Here is a 13,413-nt window from a genome sequence, read left to right on the forward strand (position 1 = left end):
CAAAGAGAAAGGAAAAATTGAAATCGCATCATATGACCCCTTTAAGATATGCGTACACAAACAGTTCTCCCGCGGGACATGAGCTAATTAGTTGCAATGACCAGGCATAGTATTGTTTTAATCCCTGACACTGTTGTGTTATTAGTGCTGATTAAGTTAATACTTAAAGGGGTCATATGATGCGATTTCAAGTTTTCCTTTCTCTTTGGTGTGTGTTTCTAGGCGAAAGCAGAAACACTTTATTTGGCCTTCCGAAAGTAGATGTATTTAGGAATCTTTAAGATTACTTACAACAGAACAGCAATGCATTTTATGGACGACCGTTTCGTGAACCTAGGAAATAAAAAGTGACCTTGAAGGTCACTCATACTATGAAAGCGAGTTTATGTGGAATAAATTGGTAAAAGTTTAAAAGGCATGTGATTTTAAAGTTTTATATGGTATGTATGCCCACAATTTAAACCCAACTGTGTCAGTGTATCAATATGGGTCTCGTGACACGTTTTTCTAACACATTTGTGAAAATATATGTAGCCGTTTTGACCGACCAATGAGGGAGTCGCTTTTGACGTCAACTACACACTGGCACACCTCCGTGTCATCGCGCCTGTTTAATTATTCACGAGAAGAGAGCGCAACAAACCTATCCGCATCCAAAAAACCAGTGTATCGTGTGAATATTAAAACACACTCTCCTGTAACTAACTGGAAAATTGGGTCAAACACAGAAGTAGAGTCTGAAAAGAAAGGGTGTAAACTGATTTCAGATTAGATTTTTTAGCACATAAGGTATTGAAGACATTATTATCATTTTCCTGATTTAACTAAGTTAACGTTAGGGATTTCAAGTTATCTTTAAAGTTACGCTATTCTTACGCGCGGTACGACAGCATCGGTCAAAATGGACGTGGACCCTGTTTCCGTCTCAATAGACGCGGGCTCTGATGCGCCTTCTCCTGCCTTTCCAGTAGTTTTAAAGAAAATCATGGAAATTCCGCCACCGAATCTTCTCGAAGGCGATGACGGTAAGTGGCTCTGCACCAGTCGCGCTTGTGGCTGCGCAGAGGCTTGCTGTCTGTGCTTGCTCTATCGCCGAATTATTGTCGAATGCATCGTGTATGTTAATATAAAACAGACCAGGACACTTTTCTCGTTGTGTAAATATAGAACGTGTTTATTTGTGTTATTTATAACATGGTTCACGGGCCTTAATGTTTTGCATTCTAGCGAAAAACTGGATCGAACTAGTGACGTCCGCTTCGTGAATGAATCGGTTTTTTTTATCCGGTTATTTGAACGAAACTCTTTGCAAGAACCGATTATTCCAGTCACAAGATGAAACTGATACTTTGTTTCTTTTTCCAAATGGGCACTTCTAAATCTTAATAGACTTTTATTACTGATAGAACGTACCAGTCACATTGTTAATTTGATTTTTTTAAGGTGAATTTATTCTGTTGACCATTGCTAGTCTGCCTAATGTAAATTACGTGTAGATTTGGAATTTGAACAAAACATTACTGTGTTTTTATATGACAGAAAATGATAAAGAGAAAATCTTTGAGGATGTGGACTCTGAAGGGGTCAGTGGAATGGGACCATCAGCTGCCTTAACACCTGCCATCTGGGAAAAGACCATTCCCTATGATGGCGAGACCTTCCACCTGGAATACATGGATCTGGAGGAGTTTCTCATGGAGAATGGCATTCTTGCCGCAGGGGATGAGGGTCTGCAAAAGAATCTTGCGAAAGAAAACGCACAACTGACAACTAAAATATCATCCACAACCTCTACAAGCAAGACAGCCCCAGCAATCTCTCTTATGCCAGTCATGGAACTGGATCAGTGTGAGGAGGAAGTGGTCACAATCACGGAATTCAGCTCTAGCTCAACAGACACCGAATCAGGTCAGCAGAGAAAACAGAACATAGTGTACTTTCTGTCACAACACACTTAATCCATTACACAGTCAAGCTTTTTATCATGAAGATCTGACTTAAAGACTCAACAACAATTAAGTGATATTTAAACACATTCAGTTGAAACAGCAAAAATGTCTGAAACTAATGAAACTACTAGAATTTGATTTAATTTCATTACTGGAATTTACTAATTCACCACAGATGAGGAGCGTGTGACGCCAGAGCCCATTAATCCAGATGTTATCGAGGTAGAGGTCCCCTATGAGCCAGATCCCACAGACCTTGTGCTGTCCAGCATACCCGGAGGTGAACTGTTCGACCCTCGCAAACATCGTTTCTCCGAGGAGGAGCTGAAGCCTCAGCCTATGATCAAGAAAGCAAAGAAAGTGTTTGTGCCTGAGGAACATAAGGTAAACACACAGTCGAACCTGTATACACATTTAAAAAATAACTGGTAAAAATGACCAAAAAAAACACACAAAAAATTACTAAAACTAACTAAAAGTGTAAACTGAAAATAAAATATAAAAAATAAAAACGTATTTAAAATATGTGACCCTGGACCACAAAACCAGTCTTAAGTCGATTGGGTATATTTTTAGCAATAGCCAAAAAAAACATTGTATGGGTCAAAATTATCGATTTCTCTTTTATGCCAAAAATCATTAGGATATTAAGTAAAGATCATGTTCCATGAAGATATTTTGTAAATTTCCTACCGTGAATATATCAAAACTTAATTTTTGATTAGTAATAAGCATGGCTAAGAACTTCATTTGGACAACTTTAAAGGCGATTTTCTCAGTATTTAGATTTTTTTTGCACCCTCATATTCCAGATTTTCAAATAGTTGTATCTCGGCCAAATATTGTCCTATCCTAACAAACCATACATCAATGGAAAGCTTATTTATTCAGCTTTCAGATGAAGTATAAATCTCAATTTCAAAAAATTTACCCATCTCAAAAACACTAAAATAGCACTGACTTAAATATGACCTTAATATTGTATAACATTTCACTTAACGTGATAGTTAACCCAAAAATGAAAATTCTGTCATTAATTACTCACCCTCATGTCGTTCCAAACCTGTAAGACCTTCGTTCATTTTCAAAACAAAAATGAAGATATTTCTGATGAAATCCGAGAGCTTTCTGACCCTGCGTAGACAGCAATGGTACTACCACATTCCAGGCCCAGAAAGGAAGTAAGGACATCGTTGAAATAGTCCATGTGACATCAGTGGTTCAACCATAATTTAATGAAACTACGAGAATACTTGTTGTGCGCAAAGAAAACAAAATAACAACTTTATTCAACAATGTCTTCTCTACGGTGTCAGTCTTCGATGCGCGCTCACTAGAGTACCACGACGCATGCGTGTGGTGCTGCTGACGCAGGAGCCGGTGTTCTGACGTAGTTTACAGGCAGAGGAATGCACACGCATGCATCGTGGTACTCGTGAACGCGCATCAAAGACTGACACCGTAGAGAAGACATTGTTGAATAAAGTCGTTATTTTGTTTTCTTTGCGCACAACAAGTATTCTCGTAGTTTCATAAAATTACAGATGAGCCACTGATGTCACATGGACTATTTTAATAATGTCCTTACTACCTTTCTGGGCCTTGAACGTGTCAGTTGTGTTGCCGTCTATGCAGGGACAGAAAGCTCTCGGATTTCATCAAAATATCTTAATTTGTGTTTCAAAGATGAACAAAGGTCGCACAGGTTTGGAACGACATGAGGGCGAGTAATTAATGACGGAATTTTCATTTTTGGTGAACTATCGCTTTAACTCTGACCAACAAAGGCAAGCAAATGTTTATGCCTGAAGCTCAAAACTTACATTATACAGTTACACCCTAAACGTAAAGACACAATGAGATATTCTTAAGTCTTTGTCAACAAATACGTGAATATGTGTTATGTAAAAAGATATTAACAGTTGTATTTTCTAACAACACAGGGTCATTATCAAAATAGAGAGAGAAAAAATCTTGTTCCCCAACATTTGATTTTATGTCCACTCACTATTTCAGGACGAGAAATACTGGCAGCGGAGGAAGAAGAACAACATTGCAGCCAAACGTTCACGAGATGCCAGGCGCCTAAAAGAGAATCAGATCACAGTACGAGCAGCCTTTCTGGAGCGAGAGAACTCCGCTTTGAGACAGGAAGTGGCAGAGTTGCGCAAGGACTTTGGGCACTTCAAGAACGTTGTGGCACGCTATGAAGCCAAATACGGACCGCTGTAAGGGACAAACGTGCATGCATATAAACACATAATCGAAACAGCCCCACTCAAGTTAAAACACAGCAACTCTTAAAGGTGAAGTAGTACTGTAAAAAATGTGGTGATTAACAACCTTTTCTCTTCTTTTTCAAGTGCACCGGCTGAAGACTTCTAAACAATTATTGATTTATTTGCATTTATGAAAGGCAATAAATTAATAATGGTGTGGAATGAAGAGGAGAAAACAGGAGATAAATGAATATATGATTCAAACTGTAGAGCTAAGTGATATTCATGTTTTTAAAAAATCCTGTCAAGCACTATTATCAACATGTCCCCTTCATTTTAATCTTACTTCAGTTCAAAAGCACACCCATGTATATCCAATAGAGCTTTTAAAGTCTTTTTTTTTTTTGTAATGGACCAAGGTAAAAGAGTTCTTCCCTCTCTTGTTCTTGTTTTATGGCAAGTTTTATAATATCAAAGTAGTTTTAGGAAATGTTTATTGGATGTCATTGGTCTTTATTCATAAAGAATGACTGGCATTGACTTCAATATACTTTCTTATATATCTTTAGCATGTTTATCTTTGACTTCTCTGAAAAATTACATTAATTCTAAGAATTCCTTTGGCAAATTTGGTACAGGGTACCAAGTGGTGCATTTTGCCTGCAAAAGTAGAAACAAGATGCCATTATTGAAACACGGGGCGAATGTATCACATTAATAATGTATCATTACAGATAACTGTTAAAACGGAAACAAAACTGTAAGCAGGAAATGTATCATGTTTTGTGCTGCAAAATACATAATGCTTTTTGTCTTACTGTCAGCAAGTGCTGGAATTATGTGCTCTGTACATCTGCGAAACTTAAAAAAAATATTTAGATCTGGTTTACATTTAGTGTCTTTCATAATAACGTGAGTACATTCTCTAAAATCATACCTTGTTTACTTCACCATGGTCATTTGCCCTTTATGGGACTCATGGAGGTCAGTTTATGTACAGAAATAACACTGTACATGTGACGGATCTTGTATCTGCTTAGAACTTAGAAAAACAAATGAAGTGCCGTTATAGTTTTTCATATGTATCATATGATGTATATTTTTTCAGATAGCTTCAAATATTTTACAAAAATGGCTTTGCAGTGTGAACTACACCATTCATAGATCAGAGTCCATATGAATCCGTAAATGACTTCAGCAGAGCGCTTGTTTATATAGGGTGCATAGTGTGTTACATATCACAAACCACTTGATTAAAGAAAAGAAAGAAGGCAGAGTCAAGTTTCACAAACAGTCAATATCGTGTTATCCGTTCATTGTGTGAAGTGGAAATTAGGCTGACTTTTATTACAAAGTTTAATTTTGCAGTACTCGCATGATGTGACCACATTTGCCCATTTTCAGGTGTTTTGTGGAGAGGGAATCTCATATGTAATAATGCAATCTTGACCAAAGCTAACTTTGAACACTGAAAAACACAGAACGACTCCAAATAAATCAGGTGTTTAAACTTTGCATATTTGTGGTCTGTAGGCGCTTTTTAAAAGTGCACCTACGGTTTGTCATTTCTCCTTGAGCATCCTTTCTGATGAGTGTGAAATGTGAGATGAGGGACAAGACAATAAAATGGAACCGAGTTTGATGGCTGTTCTGAAAGGAATAGTTACTGTTCCTGGCAAGAAGCATTTCTTCTGTTGAACTAGAAGAAACTCAGTTGCATGAGTTTGAGATGCCAATTTTGTTGCAGTAACAAATCTGTTTTGTCAGATTTGAATGTTTTTCAAATTGTTACTGTTCTTTTGGGAGGAATGAATTCTCTTTGCAAGTCTTATGAAGGTTTTTTTTAATTTATTTTTTTTACTTGTAGATATTGTCTCGGCATCTTGTTGTCAGATGTTTTGTGTTGCACATATTAAAGAATTCAAAAATGTGCCTTGCTTGCATGTCCTGCATTTATAACAATACGCAACAGTGTATTTGATCACAAAATGCTTTGATGCCTCAGAGAATTATGACTGAATCTCAAATTTCAGATGGGAGAGGAGCGTTGTGTAACACAGACAGATGCCAAAAAAAACTAAATAACACCGGGTGGGGCTAAAGAAGGCAGTGTGATATGCAGATAGACTAAGCTGAACCAAACAAACTCCAGTCTTAAAAAGAATGCAGCCATTCGTGGAGGTTTTCTTCAGAAGTGATCACATTTCATTTAGGATTACCTAACATTTATTGAATTACAATTCCCAAAAGGTTTTGACCAGAATATGCCTAGCAAGCCTATACAATCTCAAAATCACATATCACATTCCTTTACTTAAATGGGCCAAGGCACACATTTAAGAGCAAATCAGAGCAAATGCAAGCTAAAAATAAGTTTTATTCAATATATACATGTTGGAGCTTGGTTTATGTTGATACATATGAATTTGACGATTGATCAATATTGGATTTTGCTGATACAATAATGTGTTTAAAGAGGCAATAAGAAGATTGTGTTTATACTAGTAAAATCTATATTTGGAATGTCTTTCCTTCCTGTGACATTGTGCCCCTGAGAGAAGCCACAAGAGCTACATCGAATTAAAACACCGGATACAGTTTGTGTAGCCAAAACACCAATAATGCCCAGAACGATTTGATGCATAATGCTGGACTTTTAATTATAAATAAGCCCAGGTCTCTCATCTTGAAATCTCTATAATACTTCCAGCTGCTAAGTCCAAAAGTTGATAGAGATAAAACATTCATTCTTACAAGCATCTAATCATCTAATAATGAAAAAATGTAAAGGTTGTCAATAGCCAGGTAAATACTAGAAGCCTGCAGGTTATAAGTATGCAGTATTAGAAGTATCAAAATCAAACAGAACAGCATAATCAACATCACAGCATTAAAAAATGTATTGTAACAACGTGATAAAAAAAATGGAAAACTCTTGCATGGAAAAAAACTGTGACAAAGAATATCCCTTTGTTTCTTCACCTCTTCTTGAAGCCATATTTTTTTCTCTCATAAAAAAGGTCAGTCTTCGAGCTGCCGAGGTTCACAATCTTGGGGCAGCCATCCCTCTGTGTAACAATGAAACAGACAGTTCTTCAGAAACTTAACGTAATAGAAAGAATGCATGTAAAAACACAATTACATTTGACGTTTTATTCAACATGAGATTAAACAACAACCCAAGTAGTGAAAAAAGGAAAATATGGTTACACGTCACTGATACTGGGCAACATAGGCTTAGCATCAGCCAGTCAAACAATACTTAAGCAGAGCCAAATGTAGATTTACTCACGTCTTTCTCCTGGATGGTGCACTCTTTGCAGTAGTAGGCATCAGATACTCCAGGACCTCCACAAATGACACAGCGCCCTTGGTAAGACCCATAGTTGCATTCGTCACAAATACGAACTAGTGTACAAGGCCTGACGTAAGAGTCACAGATAACGCATTTGCCATCACCTTAAAAAGAAAAGAAACACATTTGTCGAGTTAAAGAGCGCAACAATGAAGAAGAACCATTCTTATCAAACAGAATTGCTGCATATATGTATCACTTAACAGCCTTGAAGCTCATGGCAGTTCTATTTTTTATAACACTGTTGACAATCAAATTTCTTTATGGAAAAATATGAATGGATTTATTTATTTTTTTGCTACTGTTGGACACTATTTATTTAGAATGCACATAAAAGTGATTAATTTTCCTTTAACCAAACATCTGTAAAACAAATAAATGTGAAAATGTATTGAATATTTGGGGGGGAATCACTGAAAACATGAGATTTCTTTCTAATAAATAACAAAAAAAAAAGGCCAAGCTTCAAACCAATAAAGTCAAAAACTTACATTTTTCACATAGTCTTCCAATGGCTGCAACGAAAGGAAAGATCAAATTAGATTTAACGTATCAAACTGAAACATTGCAAATGAACAAAACAGCAAAAGGTTTTTAAAATAATGCTGACAATACTGCCCTCCAACTACTGAGGCGCTGTAAACAACCGACCAAGCACGTTTCCATCTGTTGCTAACTTGCTACAATACCAGCGTTTTCTCAAAACAAATATCTGGTTAAGCTGTTAACGGTTACCTAAAGCAATAAATTAATCTCCTCCAATTTTATTTTTAATTTAACTATTCATTCATCTGATTTTAGCGCTAGCAAACATTCTCACTGTATTGTTAGCTATAAATGTGTTCGTTAAACAAATAACAGTTATATTAAATAGGTATTAAACTCTAAATCTAGATCTAATAAACAGAAACCTTACCGACTCCAGCCTGTTTCCTGCAAAAAATCAAATCTGGGTGATGTTTGGCCATTATAAAAGCACGAACACAGACTGCTAGCCAGACACTAGCGGCGATGCAGCGATGACCTCCGAACTTCCTCCTTCTGATGTTTTGGATTGAAGGCTCCGCAACGTCTTCCTGCCACCTACTGGACGCAATAAAACATGATCATAAGTGACAAAATGTCATGCATTACATTTTTAGGGTATAGAGTAGGGTTCGGGTAGAGTTGTTTTTTTAAAGGCAAGTATGTATGTATGTATTAGACCAAATGTGTACTTCTAAAGATATCAGACATGTGTTTCATGGCGAAAGTTTATCCAAACATTGCCAATAAAATTACATTCTCAATAATATAAACTGGAAAAGGTCAGGTGGAGGATTTGTCACAGTGGAGGAGGAAGTGTTCCTCCGTCTAAACTGATCCTGATCTTCATTCATTACAGATTCGCTCTTCTTTAGGTAACCACGTCTTTTTATGTCCAGCTGGTGGTCACTCAGTCTGTACTTCATCAGTAAATGTCTGTGTGTTATATTCCTGACTGAGACCAGATAGTCAGCCAGACTGCACTCTCTGTTGAGTTTCAAATAACACTGGAGACGACTTTGGTCTTTGGTTTGTTCTTTCCAGTGCTGTATGTATGTCTCCTTCTCTTCATTCATAATTTCTTTGATTCTTCTATGTTTTTCAGGGTTGGCGATATCGAGTGCTTTGTTAGTCAGATCTGACACCATTACACAAAGATGACTTTTTTGAGCACTCTTTTTTTGTGTGTTTTTAGTGCTTTAAAATGAAGATAATCTTCAGAACTATAGTTTAAGTGGATCCAGAACTTTAAAACTCATTTTTTAATGATTCGATTTAGGGGGAGACGGCCTAACTCCGCTCTGCAGGCATTATTAGGCGTGTTTCTGTGGACATGAAGGATGCTTCTGCAGAACTCTACATGCAGAGCTTGTAAAGGGTGTTTGTGCCAACACTTATGGGTGTAGTTACTCGTTGGGCCCCAGATCTCGCTTCCATACAGGGTAATAGGCAGTATGACACTATCGAAAATCTTTGTCCAAATTCTGATGGGGATGTTTATTTTGAATAATTCTCTCTCTCTGGGTGTGTTTGTGTGCGACAGTGCGAGTGATGTGTATGTGTTTGTGTGCATCAATTAAAGCAGCGCATTAATATGGAACGGTGATTAAACTGACTTGGAACTACCTGTGCATTAAATGATTTTACTGCATACCTGCCAGCCAATCAGAATCCAGTATTCAGACAGACCATGGGATAACTAATGTTAACAAATGGAACCTTACTGTAAAGCGTTATTTAATATATTATGAATCTGTGCTCGGAGTTATATATATTTTTTACCTTTTTATATAAATGTTTGTATATTGTAATGTTTGTATATTGTATGAAATTGTTGTTTGTATATTATATTAGCTAAGATGCGTAGTCTACTGTTGCCTGCTATTGTATAGCTTTTATGGTATAAAGATATAATTATATCCAATTAAAGCAATAAGCCCCAAAAAGCAGAGTGCATAAAACCCCCTTAGCTGTTATAAATTCACTGTAAACCACGGCTTCATGGGGCTTATTGCTTTTGATTAAACTGACTTGGAACTACCTGTGCATTAAATGATTTTACTGCATACCTGCCAGCCAATCAGAATCCAGTATTCAGACAGACCATGGGATAACTAATGTTAACAAATGGAACCTTACTGTAAAGCGTTATTTAATATATTATGAATCTGTGCTCGGAGTTATATATATTTTTTACCTTTTTATATAAATGTTTGTATATTGTAATGTTTGTATATTGTATGAAATTGTTGTTTGTATATTATATTAGCTAAGATGCGTAGTCTACTGTTGCCTGCTATTGTATAGCTTTTATGGTATAAAGATATAATTATATCCAATTAAAGCAATAAGCCCCAAAAAGCAGAGTGCATAAAACCCCCTTAGCTGTTATAAATTCACTGTAAACCACGGCTTCATGGGGCTTATTGCTTTTATAAAACGGTTGTTCCATATACGTAGTAAGGTTTCACAAAATAAAACCGAGCAAATAAAGTGTAATGACATTAATAAAAACAGTATTCTTCCACCAAATAATGTAGTTCCTCAGAATCGGTTGTGGTTGCAACAAAGTGTAAACGCAAATGTAAACAAAGGTGTATATTTGTAGCAGAGCCGTTGAGCTGCGTCCGAAAGCCTTGGCAGATGACTTGCTGCCTCGCTGCCTTATGAGGCAATGACTTTGCAGACAGCGTTTTTGCATGAAGGCACCTCATGAAACTGATTTCAGACAGGCTTCTGAGGCAGCGTAACGGTTTAATGATCTACAACAAAATAGAACGAGTTTTGATGATAACTAAATGAATATTTAAGAAATAACATCAAAAGTGCAAAAAGTTAGTCATAAACATACATTTAAACACAAACTGACCACCAAACGCAATTTTCAGACACCATCTTTATTTTTTTATCTCAACCGTCATGGAATGGAACTCACAGGATTGTGGGATATCAAAGGCAGCGAAGGATACATCTATGCTGCCTTCAAAATTCGATCAGAAGAAGGTACCTCCACAGGAAGTGAAGCAGAATTTGTATTCGGACGTGCCTTGATGCCTTCCTGCCTTGGAATGCTGCCTCCGAAGGCAGCATTTTAGAGCTTTCAGACGCAGCCATAGTTTCTCAACGGCTCTGGTTTGTAGAGTAATTTACAACAGCTTTGAACGCGGCTCAGCCAATCAGAATCAAGGACCGGAACTATCCGTTTTATAAAAGATAAATAGATCACAGGTTTATAAAATATTGTTAGAAATGTTTGTATTTTTTAAGGTCCTAAAAGCAAGCGATGAAAACCAAGAGGGAACACCTTTTATTATATAAAGTCTTATAACAAAGTGGAAAACTCTTGCAAAAAAATAAATAAATTATTAAATCCCTCTGTTTCTTCACCTCTTCTTGAAGCCATATTTTTTTCTCTCACAGAAAAGGTCAGTCTTCGAGCTGCCGAGGTTCACAATCTTGGGGCAGCCATCCCCCCCCCCCATCACAGCATTAAAAAATGTATTGTAACAACGTGATAAAAAAAATGGAAAACTCTTGCATGGAAAAAAACTGTGACAAAGAATATCCCTCTGTTTCTTCACCTCTTCTTGAAGCCATATTTTTTTCTCTCATAGAAAAGGTCAGTCTTCGAGCTGCCGAGTTTCACAATCTTGGGGCAGCCATCCCTCTGTGTAACAATGAAACAGACAGTTCTTCAGAAACTTAATAAAAACCATGTATGTAAACACAATAATTACACTTGATATTTTATTCATATCAGAATCAGAATGAGCTTTATTGCCAGGTATGTTTACACATACGAGGAATTTGTTTTCGTGACAGAAGCTTCCACAGTGTAACAGAATGACAGTGACAGAACAAAAAAACACAGATAATAAAAAAAAAATAGAACAAGTAAATAAGGAATAAAAATATACAAATCGACAATTGTATGTACAGGTATAGAACAATAGACAGTTGTATGTACAGGTATATTATGTGCAAAGCAATCCAAGGACAGAGGAAAAATCCCTGATACTGGGCAATATAGACTTAGCATCAGCCAGTCAAACAATACTTAAAGGGTTAGTTCACCGCAAAATGAAAATTATGCTGTGTTTTACTCACCCCCGAGCATCAGATACTCCAGGACCTCCACAAATGACACAGCGCCCTTGGTAAGACCCATAGTTGCATTCGTCACAAATACGAACTAGTGTACAAGGCCTGACGTAAGAGTCACAGATAACGCATCTACCATCACCTAAAAACAAAAGAAACAGATATGTTTTGACTTGTTAATGATGTAGGTGGCACAAGTCCTCTGAGCAAGACAAGGCAAATCACTTGCTTCCTCTTTTGTAAGTCACTTTGGATAAAAGTGTCTGCTAAATGGATAAATGTAATGTAAATGAGTTAAAGAGCAGTAACATCCTGATCACACAGAACTGTGGCTTCTACAATTGTGACATATATTAATCACTTAACAGCCTTGAAGTTCTGTCTTAAAATGTTTGTTACCATTAACAATCAATGTCTCTATATATGTAAAAAAAAATTGGATTTTTTTTTTTATGCACATAAAAGAGTGATTCATTTTCCTTTAATCAAACATCTGTAAAGTGAACAAATATGAAAATTGATTTAATATTAGACAAGTAATAATTGTTTGAAATAAATGTTTTAACTGTAACATTGGTAAAGCATCAAAATAACACAATAAAATCCAAAACTTACATTTTTCACACTGTCTTCCAATGGCTGCAAAAAATAGGAAAGATGAAATAAGATTCAACACAATTTACACTTGATCAAACTGAATCGATGCCAAATACAGCTGTAAGCAGCAATTTGGGGCTAAGCACTGAAGGCAAAACAAATACAACAAGTACCGTGTGTACAGTACATACAGCAACCTACAAGCACAAGAAATTACAAGGAATCAATAGACACCAAGATCAAGATTTTCTGACAAACATTTCAAAAGTTATATCTGTTATTTGGATCTCATGACCTGTAGATGGCATTGTTCCCAAATTTGGCTCAGATCATGGTGCTGATTAATGGCGCTTTTCCACTGCGTGGTACGACTCGGCTCGGTACGGCTCAGTACGGCACGGCACGGCACGGCTCGGTTCGGCTCGGCTTGCGTTTCCACTGCAGTTTAGTATCGCTTTAGAATGGGCGGGATTATTCACATGTCGTTATAGTTGCGCCGCCTCTACTGCCGCGACTCCTAAAAAACTTTTTCATTCCGCGTCGCCCCATCAAGCTCTCGCTGGATCCGCTCCTCTGCTATCAACGAGAGGAACGTCTGTACTTCCTCAACGGGGGAACAGCCACTTTTTGGTTGTTAAAAAAAGGTGCGCTCGTTCAAAACAGTTGC

The 13,413-nt window shown here is 36.9% G+C and overlaps 2 protein-coding genes and 1 pseudogene across 3 annotated transcripts in view; 1 reads left to right on the forward strand and 2 right to left on the reverse strand.

Moving 5' to 3' along the window:
- The window catches only part of tefa (TEF transcription factor, PAR bZIP family member a), a 7,996-nt gene extending 1,896 nt beyond the window's left edge, over positions 1-6,100 (forward strand). Inside the window, exons 1-5 of one of the 2 annotated variants that reach the window (XM_016546074.1) lie at positions 504-1,025; positions 1,540-1,908; positions 2,125-2,333; positions 3,966-4,177; positions 4,313-6,100. In XM_016546074.1, the coding sequence (XP_016401560.1) occupies positions 902-1,025; positions 1,540-1,908; positions 2,125-2,333; positions 3,966-4,177; positions 4,313-4,334 (936 nt within the window). In that variant the 5' untranslated portion in view covers positions 504-901 and the 3' untranslated portion in view covers positions 4,335-6,100. Of the gene's footprint in view, positions 1-503; positions 1,026-1,539; positions 1,909-2,124; positions 2,334-3,965; positions 4,178-4,312 lie in introns of those variants that run through there. The other variant, XM_016546075.1, reaches the window with a different exon arrangement.
- A 427-nt stretch (positions 6,101-6,527) lies between these two features.
- phf5a (PHD finger protein 5A) lies at positions 6,528-8,604 on the reverse strand. The gene is made up of 4 exons (XM_016546077.1): positions 8,440-8,604; positions 8,015-8,038; positions 7,461-7,627; positions 6,528-7,236 (listed from the first exon to the last, which is right to left on the reverse strand). The coding sequence occupies exons 1-4, from the start codon at positions 8,489-8,491 to the stop codon at positions 7,147-7,149; spliced, it is 333 nt and encodes a 110-aa protein (XP_016401563.1). The 5' UTR covers positions 8,492-8,604; the 3' UTR covers positions 6,528-7,146.
- A 2,949-nt stretch (positions 8,605-11,553) lies between these two features.
- The window catches only part of LOC107734196 (PHD finger-like domain-containing protein 5A), a 3,588-nt pseudogene continuing 1,728 nt past the window's right edge, over positions 11,554-13,413 (reverse strand).

This window comes from Sinocyclocheilus rhinocerous, unplaced genomic scaffold, assembly GCF_001515625.1.
Source record: "Sinocyclocheilus rhinocerous isolate Xijiao unplaced genomic scaffold, SAMN03320098_v1.1 scaffold820, whole genome shotgun sequence".
Taxonomy (NCBI): domain Eukaryota; kingdom Metazoa; phylum Chordata; class Actinopteri; order Cypriniformes; family Cyprinidae; genus Sinocyclocheilus; species Sinocyclocheilus rhinocerous.

Coding starts and splice junctions, on each gene's coding strand:
- phf5a (XM_016546077.1), bottom strand. CDS start 8,491: ATGGCCAAACATCACCCAGATTTGATTTTTTGCAGGAAACAGGCTGGA. Junction 8,039..8,439: donor CAGGAAACAGGCTGGAGTCG/GTAAGGTTTCTG, acceptor CTTTCGTTGCAG/CCATTGGAAGACTATGTGAA. Junction 7,628..8,014: donor TGGAAGACTATGTGAAAAAT/GTAAGTTTTTGA, acceptor TTTCTTTTTAAG/GTGATGGCAAATGCGTTATC.